The 14,272-nt window shown below is 39.2% G+C and overlaps 1 protein-coding gene across 1 annotated transcript in view; it reads left to right on the top strand.

Annotated features, from left to right (window-relative positions):
• Positions 1 to 14,272, top strand: part of COL25A1 (collagen type XXV alpha 1 chain) — a 306,323-nt gene that overhangs the window by 216,904 nt on the left and 75,147 nt on the right. The window contains exons 7-9 of the mRNA XM_029959490.1: positions 2,682 to 2,753; positions 3,613 to 3,720; positions 7,457 to 7,492. Coding sequence (XP_029815350.1) covers positions 2,682 to 2,753; positions 3,613 to 3,720; positions 7,457 to 7,492 — 216 coding nt within the window. The remainder of the gene's footprint in view (positions 1 to 2,681; positions 2,754 to 3,612; positions 3,721 to 7,456; positions 7,493 to 14,272) is intronic.

Raw genomic sequence — 14,272 nt, forward strand, 5'->3', positions numbered from 1 at the left:
CTAATAACTTCTTTAACTTATATTCCATAATAAGATAAATGCAAATCTGATACATCTGTTTCCTAAATGATGTATCATTCCAGTCTTAGCAGTGCCTCAGGAGTGGATTTCTTTATATATTAGTAGTTTTAGCCTTCTTTGGTTTTGTTTTCTGTTTATGTGTTTCTGAAGAGGAGATTTCAGGTCACTGAGCAATGCAGTTAGCCACACCACAGTTCATCCAAATGAAGTGGGAAGGCTGGTAAAACTGCCACCGGCTTTATGGGACCCACTTACAGGCTCTCAGCTTCCTCATCTCATGGATATGTATCAGGAATAAAGATGCTAAATGCAACTCAAAAATGCTAGTGAAGGACATGCATGCATCAGGAAGTTACTCTGCCTTTTTTTTTTTTAAAGACCGGTGCAGTCTTTGTGATCTGGAGGATCTCTGGTGTGATTGCATGTGGAGGTGAACAGAGCAAATATTTGCAGCATTAAAGGAATCTGCTGCAGCTGAGAGACTTGGCAGGCTGCCCTGGCCTGTTGGTGCTCTCCACTAGGCCAGCTGGGCTGCAAAGAGCCTTGTGCACTATGGCAACATGGGCTACACCAGCAGAGCCTTCACACAGGACTTTTTGGAAGGCCCTTTTTCCAGCAGCAAGAGCCAGGCACAGCCTTCCCTTTCAGAGGTGCTAAGCTGCAGTCCTGCAGCTGGATGCTCCAGGCCTCGCAGAGGGGCTGTGCCACCAGCTCTACCTCCCAGAGGTGGCATGTGGTCATGCAGGCAGGAGAGAGCTTAGAGCTACCAGGCTATATTTTATTCTGTCTTCCTTAGCCTAGTGTCTCTCTGCTATTGAACAAGCCTCTGCTTCAGAAAGTGTGCTATGCTAAATTCAGCAAGAGGGCTTAGAGATTTCCTTCTTTTTAGGAGTTCACTGCTCAACTGCATAAGGTTTCAGCTTTTCCAGGTTTAATTCACACCCTACAAGGCAGCATAAGAAAGCTGTTGAACTGAGTGCAAAATTCACCCTCTTGTATTGTGACAGCAGGCCGCAATTGCCACAGTCTTCAATTTTCATAACAATACAGTGCACGTTGTGCACATATTGGTAGAGTAGAATATGAGGAACTGTAAGTGGCATACAGTGCTTGAGGGGAAAAAATTTGCTCTGGATGTGAAAACACTGCTATGTATTTCTTGAAAACGTTGACCATGGCCATTATGGACTACCCAAGATCTAGCAATAGATTTTTGTTCAGTGTTATAGTTGTGTATGTGCTACCAGTTTATGTGCTGAATGTCATATGTTAAACAGAATGTGAGGAGCAGGATGTTAATTATGCAAAGCACTTCAAAGTATACTATTACTGCTGTAAAGTTCTGCAGCAATCCAGAATCAAAACTTTCTACGTAGGTCTCTTGAAGTGCTGTAGTACATTTTAATTGAAAATGGCTCAATCATCTACTGGCTGATAATCTTAACAACTGTCAAATGATGATAACAATTTATTGTAATTTTAAGGAAAGACACCTCCATGGGATTGCTCCTTCTAAAATCTCTTGATATTCTTTTTGTAAGGTAGCAACTTGCATCTGCAGTGTAGTGCAAACCTAACTGTTTCCCATATGACAGAGAGGCTGTTTCCTGTCAGTAGACAATGTGGGGTGTACTAAACATAGTGTTTGTTCTGTTTGTCTGTTAGTACATTGTCTCTGTGATGTTTGTGTTGTGCTGTTTTCGTACCATGTTGTGCTGTGTCCCTAGGGTCTGCCAGGCTTCCCCACAGTCGCTGCTCTGCACAGTAATCAGATCCTCACCGTCAAGGTTTGTGGCTGACATGTACCTGTTCAGTCAGGTCTCTCTGTATCAGCATAAAAGTGCACATGAAAAATCGCTTTTAATGTGGAATACCAATGGATCCTTATGGTAGACCTAAGTCAACCCCTCACCGCCTTTGCATTGATATAAGTACTCCTGATGCAGAGCATGGAATGAAATCCATAAGTGTGTATAGTGTTACCCCTGGAAATGGCCATATTCCTCATGATCTTGATCAGTATTTTGTTTTCAGAAGAGTTTTTTCTGTCGTTCTGCTTCCCTGAGGCATAAATGAGTGTGGAAAATGGCAGTGAACTCTATATTGGTTGCATGTAGAGTCAGCTATTTGTGTTAAATACCACAGGTTTGATCTTTACATCCATATTTTTTCAAAGTGCATTTGCAAATTAAGCAGAAAGCAATCTGGTCAAGCTGAAACTCCAGTCCTTATTAAAATGACACCATTCTTCATGGCACAATATGCTGGTTAGAAAATCTGACTGAAAGTTGAACTGGTGCTTTGTCTCTAGAAGCTTTGCTGAAAGAAGAACATATTAAAACATTGGTTTTTTAGAGCCCAGGTAATGAAAAAACTAATACACATGAAGAATTCTCACACAAAATCTGGGGAGAAAAAAGTTACACAGTTAAGTCATTGTATACGATTAATTCACAAAGCAGTATGTCCTGTACATTAGAGGTCATTTTTTTTTGAAAATGAAATGCACGGTTTCTTTCAGGCAGAAGCACCAGTTTATATTATTTTAACTATTACAAATCTAATGAATATGTCTTTATTTCTTTCTCGGGCCTTCTGATGTCTATTCTTCAATTCTCTCATCTCTGATCTTCAACCTTTGACCTCACCTGCCTGATCAGATGGTGTTTCCTAAAATCAATCATGGGTTTCTCTCTGCTGATCAGCAGCTCATTAAACGCCGCCTCATTAAGGTAGTGCTTCATCTCGCTGGAGTCTGGTTCTTCTTTATACTCAGTTTACTCTTTGCTGTGCCTTTTTGTCAGATGCCTTGAAAATGTTTTGGAATGGAGCCACTGTTAATGACATTAACAGTTAAAAGGCTACGGGTGGCTTTGCTAAGTGATCCACTTTTAAGATGCCAACAGCTTTTTTCAGTGATTTGCAGCGATGTGCTGAAAAAAACTAAAGCACCATTTTGGGGTGTCTTTTTTATAAAGGGGAAGGTAATATGTTTTGATAACTCTTTTGAAAATTGACTTTTACAAATTAATAGGAAAAAATGAAGAGAGTTAGCTAATTGTCATTATAAAACAGCCTCCCAAAACAGATGGAAAATTACGTACAACTTCATGGAAAAGCAGTTATTTTCCATTATCGTTTTTGAAACCTATCCATATATCATTCATGGGCTTGGAAAATTGCTGCGCAGACTGTATATTCTCAGATGTGACTTTTCTTTTTTTGCCTCAGCTTTGTTGTGATTATGCAAATCGTGAAGCAAACAGCTGCTCATTGAAAACAGTTACTTGCTGTGGAGAACTAGATGAGTAAAATATTGTAAGACTACCCCAAATTTTGGCATGTGTGCTGTGGTAGGACAAGCAGTTTAGAATCTGAACCTTCTGCTCTTGTGGCTGATTGCACCAGACAGATACAAACTGCTGGTCTTCGAGGCAAAATGCTGTCTTTACCATAAGCAGTGAAGAAGCCACTGTCCAGTTCATGGCAGCTTCTTCCAGCCTGTCTTGCACTTTTTCTGAGCACATTAATGTCTTTTTCTGTGGTTGATGTCTCTAAAGCAAACTTGTGATGAGTTTTTTGTTGGTTTAGGGGGACCAAGGACAAGCCGGACCCCCTGGACCTCCAGGGCCACCAGGACCCAGAGGTCCCCCAGGAGATACCGGCAAAGATGGTCCTCGTGGGATGCCTGGCTTAACGGTGAGTTAGTCTGTTGCTGTCATGATGTCCAGGTTTCTGTGGAGTGTATGCCAGCTTAGTTCCAAAGATGTTTTCTGAGGTAAGATTGGTAAGCAAGACATGTGAAAGCTGATCCACAGGCAGATTTCATGGTGTACCTGAAGTCCCACACACAGAGAGCAAGTTCATAGCAGGGCAAGCAGTAACATCAAGGTTCCTTACCTCCCACCCTTGACAGTTTCTCCACCCATTCTAAGGTTTCTCAGTTGCTCATTCATGTTTAATAGCTGTGTGAGCAGAGTCTGCCCCTCTCCATCAGTTGTAAATGTTTCTATTCAAATTTCAAGACAAAGCTGAATAGTTGAATTTGAGACACCGTAGCATGGATGGGCTTGAGTTCTCACTTGCTAGTGGTTTAACCTCAAAAATCATGGAATAAAGTAATAAACTGCTAAATACTGCCCAAACTATGATGAAATTTGGAGTTAGATTCTGCCATCTTTAAAAAAGTAGAACAGTACCATTTCCTTTGGCTCATACCCCATATTTCATTAGAACAAGCAGCAGAATCCAGTATATTGTGTATTGTTTGTTTTAGGTACAGAATCAATCCTACACTTTTTAAACAGATGCATAAAAACATGATTTTATTTTTTTTTAACAAAGTATGTGTATGGGTTTGGTTTTATATCTTGTAGCCTCCTTAATTTTTATCCTTTTGAAAGAAGTATATCTCTTTTCGTCATGAATGCCACTGTGTTATCAGTGCAGAAGTGGAATCAGAGACAGGAGGGAGATGTGACAACTGAGATGGCACATGTGTGGATACAATCATTAAGTAAAGATCATGGCTGAGAAGACACATAGGGAACAAGCAAGGTGATGACCAGCACTGGAAAGAAACTGATTTTTGAACAAAAAGCATAGCTCGTTACATGAGGCCAGGGCAGGAAGGCATTAAATTTCCCTGCAATGCATTTTTAGGAAAAACCAAGAAAGAAAATATCTACACTTCTGACCCTATTTGGGTATTAACTGTATAATATAGCATGATGATAATAGTAAGATTCTGCTAAAATTTCTTGTGAAAATCCAGCAAGACTTGCCAGTTGAGACCTGTGGTACTCTAGGGCTGCTGCTGCTGTTGTTGGTTTGTTTTGTTTTTTTACCACCCTCTCATAAGTTCTAGCTCAAGGTTATGAAATAACATGGAAAGTCTGTTGCTGTCATTGTGATGCTTTACTTTGACAACCTACTCATTTCTTGTTAGTCCTGTGGCATGTCAGGCTTTGGGCCTCTTCTGGGCCTCCCTTGTGTTCTTTTAATGTGGTTAAATTAACTGCAGTGAGCAGAGTTGCTGCTGGTTTGATCTAGTAAGGGCAAGACTGAAACCAGAACCCATTTCTGACTGCAATGATAATATTTTAATAATTCACATAGAAGAGGATAGCAGAATCACTCTGGTGTTGCTGGTTACAATGTGACTGCATGTTGCTTGGGGTATTGTGCTTTTTAGCAGAGGGATCATTAGTGTTTCTCATAACAGGAAAGTCATGTATTTTATGCAATGAGGTCATTCCATTTTATGATAGTTCTATAGTGATTTTGACTTTAGATGGCAAGAGAGAGTTTCTTTTTATAGTTTTTAAGCTTTGACCTATAGCATTATGGAAAATCAGTTCATAATACTGCTTTAGATTTAGATACAAACAAGCACTCAGGTAGAAACCATTCAGTTTGCTGACTTTACTGTCCTGCTCCTTGCTGCTGTTCCTGATCCTCAAAAGGCTTGTTCCTCCGTGGCTGTGTGACATGCAGTCAAATAGGAGATCTGTAAAGGGAAAACTTATTTGAGAGGTAAGGACAGATTTGTATCTTCAACAGACTTGCATGGACCTTTGAGCTAGAGAGCTGAAAACAATAGCTGCACTGTGTTACAAATAGGGACATTGCAGTATCACACAGCTATAGGAGGATGTCCTTACAGTGACCAACCACCATTAGGCAGACTTTTCCTCTTTTGTAGTGTTGGGCAAAGCAGGGGCTTCTCTTCTGGCCTCTCCCTCTCAAGCAAGAAGCTTTACAATTCCTACAGCTATACGATGATGTTTTGGCTCTTGCTTTCCCCTATGCCCATACACTTGCTGTATATCCTGGAAAAGTCAGGCAGATGAGGTAGCAAGGTAGAGGGAGTAACTCCAGGAGCCACTATTACTTCTCTTCTGCAGTGTAGCAGGTTGAGGAACAGCCTTTGTGTCCACACATCTCTATCTGTGTCATCACCACCTTGCAACCCAAAGGTGTGCATCCCATTACAGATACTTACAGCTTCTAGAGATGAGATTATGTTGGTTTCTTGGGCAGGAAATCATTAGAGCCAAGGAGGTAGAAGTGTTTGGGAAATGCCATTGGGCATATTGCCAGCAGAGAGAGCACCTTGAAAGGGTTGTGCAGTCTTTTTCTAAGCCTTTCTTTGGACATCAGCAGTGGAACCTGTTGGAACCAGAACACACTTGATTTCCTGATAGTGACACGTAGAATAGGTGCCTTCTCTTTGCGTCACACAGACACCGGCACGAAGAATTTGAAACTTTAACACCTCCAAAAGGAAGTAAGAGGAGAGTGAAGGGTTTTTGCTGGTAAGAAGACAATAGAATATGATACAAACTCTTGAAATTTTTTCAGAATTATTTCCCAACGTTTATGGGGATATCTTGATGCTCACTTCAGGCTGTGTGATTGCTATATACGTAAGTTAGCAAGGCTTCAGAGCGAGCTGAAGAGTCCAGCAAGCTTGGGTAATGAGCTGTCAGAAACCTGTGCCTATGTGGCTTCTTTCTTCTGGCTATGTTGTTGTGTTTGCAGATGCTGCATGTTTGCTTCTGAATGTGATGCACACATACCCAGAGATGCAGTTCTGATTCTTTTCAGTTGCTAAGAACAATGACATCAGAACAGTTCTTATCAATTTTATGACAGGCTTTCTTTTATGACAGAGCTGCTAAAGAAGACCCTGCAGCTGTGCTGATACAATAGCACATGGACTGCCCTGTGCTCAGTTGGGTTTTCAAGGGAATGATCTATAAACCAGACCACCGGTTTTTTTGAATGGGTATTTTTAGCCCGTATTGTAGGACTGATATGTTTTACTGCCTCTACAGACAGATGTGTGTGTTCATATGGCAAGAAAGGAGAGAAGATAGATTCTGACTTTATGTAGAGTTGTGCCTGCAGAAAGAGAATACATTGGAAAAATGATGGGTTTGAAAGCCAATCCAGGTATTTAGCAGCTGAGTAATTATTGCATGGCTTCAGAATACCAGTATTCTTGGGTTTATGGAACATGATAATTGACAACGGTAAGTTATGCTTGCTGAATGAGGTGGTGACACAGAGCAGTAGTCTTGGAATATATAAACTGCAGGATTCAGCATGTATGTGAAAATGACCTTTCTCTGTGTACTTTAGCACTGTGAAATGGAATATTATATTTAGAACCAAGGGACAGAGTCAGAACACTAATGCTTAACTCTTGCCTTGAGAACTATACCATTACATGATTGTGAAATAGTGCTTTGCTTCTTAAGATGTCTGTGATTTGGCCTACCGGGTTAAAAAGCAAAAAAGTAATATATTTAATATGCAGTCAGATGCCATACCTGTTTAAGAATGAAATTTTTAAGGTATTTTATTATTAGACAGAAAATTGAATTCAAGACATGTTGCTGAAATTATTCATTCCTTATTTTATTCTAAGGGTGAACCAGGGAAACCAGGAGAACAAGGATTGACGGTAAGTACTCTTCCAGTTTGCTAAGAAAATGTCATATATACATGACATATGCTTTTTAAAATGTGCAATTCCAAAAAGCTTTATAGCTGTGTATTTCCTAACCTTTCTTTGTCACAGGCTATTTGAAGCCTTGTTTGTGAAGAAAACAAGAGTGAGAAAGGCAACATCACCTGTCACATAAGGCCAACTTCTTTAAGCTTGCAGCACAGGAAAATAAAAAATCTAAGGGCACAGCAAAGCAAAAAAGAACCAAGCCAGGTATTCCCAGTTCCTGGCCACCTCTTAACACTGTCTCCGAAGTTGGGCTGTTTCCACCTTGAGACCATTGAGCAGCAGAACCATCTTCTTGTTTAAGGGCTAAAATCCAAGCTGTCTCTGTGGTAATGGCTCTGGACTTTTACCTGGCAGAATAGAGAAAACACAGCACTGAAGCTCTCAGAATATTCTCCTCTTCTGAGGTTTCAGCTTTTTTCCTGTGTGTGTGTGAAATATTTCCTATTTATTTGGAAGTAAATTGAAGCTCCACTGGTTATAAATCAGCTTTAGCCACAAGTTAAGGCATCATAAGTTTCTGCCTGTCACATATTCCCAGAACTGTGAAACATGCAGGGCTTTTTCTCCCTTAAGATCTCCCTAAACACTCATAGTCATTCTTAATTTTATGAGAGATGACAGAATTGTAGCCCATGGCATGTGGTTTTGATTCCTAAATGCTTCTGAGGAGGAAGATTATATGGAAGATTATATCAGCAATCAGTGCAGATATGATTGTTATCTGAATTTATGAAGATTTAAACAGATGTGATGATATTTTACCTTGACAATTTGCAAAAGATTTTGAATTGACAAAATCTTTTAAAAGAAAAATCCCAATATTCCGAGACTTAGAAAGATCTGCTGTGATCGGGCAGTTAAAAGTCCTGTACGTTTTCATTTTGAAATAAAGGTTTAGCAAAATCAAAATCAAAGCCTCCCAAAGGTACTACCCAATGTTTTAGCATACTTCTGGACTCTTTTTTATTTTGTCTTTTTGGTTTCCAAGGGCCTGTGAAGAATACATGCAATAAGTAGGAAGGGAGGATTTTTTTGCTTGTTTTCTTATATTTGGATTATTCTCCTATTTGACCTCTGGAAAAAACTCAGATTCTGCAAGTGTCTTCTTTCTATTCAAGACCAGATCTTCAGAGCCACAGGATGCTTAAAGGCTTTTAAAGCAAATAATAATTCATCACTTTTTAGTCTCCATGTTCAGAAGGTTCCCACTGCTCTAAAGTAACCATTTGTGTGAAAGAACTAAACTGCTACTGCTCTGTTTCCCTAAATGCAAATGTGTTTAGCTAGGAACAAAAGGTGTTTTAAAACTCAAATCAGCAAGCTTAGGTTGGAGAAAGATCCCAGATTACATGAATATCCAGCTCCAAATGCCTGCTTGAAAAGTCAGTCTGACAGCTAAAATGTTAGGTTGTGTACAGATCAAGTAAAGAACATCAGAGGATCAGGGAGGTAATTAGTTTCTTTTTATTTTTCTTTGTGCTTCTGACATACTCTTTATGCCAGTACAGATTTGCAGACTCTTTTCCCTGTGGAAAGTGCTGCAATCATTCAGGGACCGTCTAGCTGCTTCTGACATCTTCCATCATGCATTTCATGAATTTCCACGTTGAGAATTCAGAAACTGCTGCGGGAATGGCTGATTTCCCAATACGTATGCCATAAAATTGCATTGCTAGAGAAAATAGTTATAATATGCTGTGAGGAAAACAGGCCTTTGCCTACCTGAGATTCTTTTTCTCCATTTTTCACCTAATATTTTTTCAAGTAAAGGAAAATGGAGATCTCTGCCCAGAGGAGATTATAGGTTAATTCTGCAGGAATTCTTTTGTAAGGACTTGCCTTTGTTTCACACCAAAAGTCTCAAGTCTGAGTTTACTTGCTGTTTTTTCTTTCTGATGAAATAGAAACCATGAAGTTGATGAGTCTCATAAAATTACTACCAGTCTTTGTCTCCCAAACATCCCAAGTCCCAGATACACTGGAGTGTAGAGTATGCTGTGGTTTCCCACTTGCCCACATGTCCATGGCCCTTTCCAGTAAGAAGCAAGTGCTGTGGCGTGTACTCTGGTTCTTCCTCCAAGATGGAGGCAGGATACCTCCAAGAAGAGCACCAGATGATGTGAAACAATCCCTACAGTCTTAGTTTTCTATTTTCTCTTCTTAGAAGAAGTAGAATAAATTTCTTGAAGAGCACAAGATATGGTAACAATATTAAGTAACAGTGTTTTTCAACTTGTTCCTCAGAATATACCACAAGTCTAATACACACATTGAGTAACTTGTGACCTACTCAAGCAATGTTTGCCTCGATTTACCAAAAGTTGAAATAATTTTAATGCATTTAGAATTCTGGGAATGTTCATGTTCTCCTTTCATCAAAATAGGAAATCCAGTGACTAGTGAAAAGATGACAAACTGAAAATCTGCTGCCATGTTCTTCTTTGTTTTTAATGAAGTCCTGTGTTAGTAAAGAAAGAGAAAGTCATGTTTCAGGTGATGTTGTGAGAGAGGGCAGTAATAACCTTTCTCCCTCTCAGGCAGGAAAGGTTTGCTTGGAACATATGCCGAGACTGACAATGTTTGAGTTCTCTGATGTGAGTTCTGCTTTGGCATGAGAGAGAGCTCAACCTTCAATACAGGGAATAGTTTTCCCTATTTCAGGCGTAAGAACGTGTGGGTTATGGCATGGTGGTAGAAGGATTTAGGAGGTGGGAGATCTGGTTGTTTCTTACAGAGGTCTCTCATTCTCAGCTAAAAATCTTTCCAGATTGTCGGACTCGCAGTGTGCTTCTATTGTTCTTTTATCCTTGCGGTTGAGATGTTTGGGAGACCTCTTTGCATATAGAACCTTTTTTGGCTCTATATGTTGCTGTGTCAGGAATAATCTGTTTTCTCTTAGAGCCAAGAAATTTCAATTTCTTTTTAGATGAGATAGTGACTTAGGTTTAAGTTATAAAGGTGTGACTGCATGCATCTTGAATGTTAGAAAGGAATGTGAGAATGACTAGTTAGTTGCAATTTGTGTCTGGTTTCCATGGCACTTTAAAGACCTGCAGATCTACTTTCCATGAGGGTTGAAGGTATCATTCCTCTGTGCAGAAAGGATTAAGAGAATTCAGAGGGAGGCCAGGCAGTGGAATGACCAAAGGGATTAAGTTTTGAAATACTGTGGGGAACTAGTAAAGTGAATGCTGAGCAAGAGAAAAGGCCTGTAGTTTCCTTAGCTTTTCAACCTTTTCAGTTAAAGTTTTGCCAAGCCTCTCATAATTCATCCTGCTTCCCATGCCATTTGTCTACAATTCTTGGTGGTAAGGACTCTTGAATACCATACAAAAGTTTTTCTCGTTTCTCTTCTCATTTGCAGAGTGAATAATATATGAATTTGTGATTCCTTTCTACCTAAGAGCTATGATTTCTGATTACAGACTATTCATGAGAGCTTAGAGTCATTGATGGAAAATACCAAAGGCTGACACTGATAGATCAACATTTTCAGATTCGTAAACTGCAACAGGATAGAGAGTGTGCACGGGATGGTTTTGTTTCTTATTTTTATGTGTGAGATTTTTTGGGGTTTTATGTTTAAAGTACTTTAAACTAGTGCATAGTAATAAAAATTTGGAATATAAAAATCTGCTATGTTTTCAGCTCCTTTTTTAAGAAGGAAATTACCATGTTCAGCATATGAATCAACCACTTCATGTCACTGAAAGAAAACCTCCATATAGTATTTTATCCCCTAAAATTTGCTTTAAAGATAAGTAATTTTACAGATGTTTTGCATGAACAGAACACTCCAGAATTACAAAGAACTCAGGTAAAGGTGTCTCTTTGCAAAAGAAATCTATTCTATAATGATTAACCCAAATTCAAAATCCCTCTGCTTTAAGATGTATTGTTTTCCAAACTAGTATTTTTGTGCTTATACAGTCTTGCTGGGCATTTGTTCAAGAAAATAAAACTTAATGTTACTGCTTTTACTAGTTGTTCAGAATAAGAAGAATGTTCTCTCAAAGGATACAGCCGTTTTTGTGAAAGACAGTGGAAAAGCGTAACCTTGCAGTTAAGCCTGCAAAATGTCACATCTTTAAAATGAATTAATATTATTTTTTCATCTTAGGTTAAAATTAACAAAGTGAACACACAGGGACCAGGCAGAACTGTCTAGGAAGTACTGCTGGTTTCAATTCAGCCTTTCAGGCCAATGGTCAAGGCCAGCTTCTCAGCTGCTGTGAATCTTCATAGCTCCTCTGGGAAGCTACTAATTGTGATTTTGTTTTCCATGGCTAGGGTTCTGTAGGCGCCTTCTTTGTTTAGCATGTGGTAGCATGTTCATAGTGAATTTTATAAGGTGTTGTTCTTAAGCTGTTTAGCTGCAAAAGTTTATGAGAACTATCAGATGAAGTGGAAATTTTCAGCCTGTACCTTTCACAGCAACTATTCTTTTTTTCCCCAATACAGTTGCACTGGGCTTAGCTTGCAGGAAATCTCAGGAAAAAATAGGTTTTGGCATTTTGTAACCTCTGGACCTCAGTAATGGCTACCACAACAGTGATTGAAAGAAAGAAGAAGCTCTTCTTGAGCGCTAATTAAGAGCTGTTGTTGCTCTTTTCATCAATTAAGGTAGATAGCGTGGAACAGGGGCACAGGTTTCTCAGAAGTTATAAGAGACTTTCCATCATAGTTAATCTGGTTTTTTTAGCTGGACATTCTTATATCTAGGTGATTCATCAATACTAAAGCATGGCACATTTCAATACTAATACTCTAGAAACTGCAGTCTTTATGAAACACTCCTCAACCATGCAGGTACACGTTTTCAGAATTACGTAGTGTTCCTTTTACACAAAGGAAATGGGGTCAGTGGGTAGAACACTGGCTCCACTGAAATGTAGGTGAATGCTTTGTATGAAACCTGCACTTCCTCTTCATGTACATCTGCTAGTTCAGGTTTCCATCTAGACTGATAAGAAACTGGTTTGTGGGAACAAGGAAGGGATTGTCTCCCTTGTACTCAGCACTGGCGAGGCTGCACCTCAAATCCTGTGTTTAGCTCTGGGCCCCTCAATACAAAAAAGACATTGACACGTTGGAGAGTTTTCAGAGAAGGGCAGCAGAGCTGCTGAGGGGTCTGGAGCACAAGTCTTATGAGGAGTGGCTGAGGGAGCAGGGATTGTATATCCTGGAGAAAAGGACACTTGGGGGGACCTTCTCATTGTCTACAACTACCCGAAAGGAAGTTGTAGCCAGGTGGGGTTTGGTCTATTCTCCAAGTAGTAGGACAAGAGGAAACAGCCTCAAGTTGCAGCACTGGAGGTTTAAATAGGCTATTGGGAAGAATTTCTTCATGGAAAGGATTGTCAAGCATTAGACCAAGCTGCCCAAGGAAGTGGTTGAATACCCCTGGAGGTATTTAGAAGGTGCATAGATGTGACAGTGATGAATGGTTTAGTGGTGGACTTAGCAGTGTTAGGTTAACAGTAGGGGCTTGATGAACTTAAAGGTCTTTTCCATTTTAAGTGATTCCATTATGCTATTCCAAGTGCTTAATGATTCTTACAGGCAGCAAAGGGGAAATACCTGTTCTCAGGAACAGTCTTGGAACTGCTTTTGTTTCATAGAAATATAGACATAATACTTCCTACAGACCTTCTAGTTACAAAGAGCTTTTACTTTATGTAGAAAGTATGGAAGTTAAAAAATTTCATATGTTTGTTTTCTTGGTTTTTGGTTGAGGGTTTTTCTTTGTTTGCAAGGCTTTGGAATAAGAGTTTTTGTACAACAGTGTATTGCACCATTGTGACCTATTTTGCTGTATAGCTTATTCAGTATACAAAAATATTCGCTTTTTCATTTTATTTGTGTTAGGCATTTTCATTTGGTGTTTGTGCTCACTGTCCATAAACTCTGACACCTTGTAAAAGTCCCAGACCTGCAAATTGAAAATGCCCTAACTTTTGATTTCATACATTTCTTCCAATGTTAAGCAATTGAGTCCCTAGAAATTGAATACAAAAATACCTTGAGAGGATTGCTTATGTAGCACACTCTGAATTACTGCTCTTTGAAACCACAACTTTTACCTTTACAGGGTAGAATTTTCTTGGTTTGCAGCTTGCTGAAACACAAGGAACAGATTAAGCATAAAATGAAAATGTAACATTAGAAAGGAGGTGTAGGAAGAATTCTGGACTCAAAACTTTGTTCTAACTACATTTAGGTCAGTCTTTTCAGTTTGTTTGGGCTTTTTAATTTATTCCACATAGTTATTTGTCAAGACCCAACTGGAGTACCCAACTTCATTCAGTAATTTCTATGATACAAAGGTTTGACCAGATATAGTCTCTGGAGGTCTGTTGATTTCCAAAAATAGTGATTGAAGAATGGCATTCATAGTGGAAATATTTTTACCTTTTAAAAACCCAATTGCATAGAAGACTTTTATACACATTTTTTTATCCTCGATTACCCAGTTTTCCAAGTGTTTAAGTATTATCAAATAATTCTCTGTCTCCAGAGAAACACAGATAGCAGTTAAATTTCTTTGGAGCAACACATCTTCTTTTTCCATCTTCCTACTGTGGAGCTATTTGAATGAGAACGTAATTTAGTGAAGCCCTGCAATAATTTGTCATAGCTGTTGTGCTACTTTACTCAATTGCACATGATGGTAAAGGGTTCAATCTTTTGAAGTGTTCATGATATCTGAGTGAGAACTATTTTTTA

This window comes from Manacus vitellinus, unplaced genomic scaffold (assembly GCF_001715985.3).
Source record: "Manacus vitellinus isolate BGI_N305 unplaced genomic scaffold, ASM171598v3 scaffold_0_pilon, whole genome shotgun sequence".
NCBI lineage: Eukaryota > Metazoa > Chordata > Aves > Passeriformes > Pipridae > Manacus > Manacus vitellinus.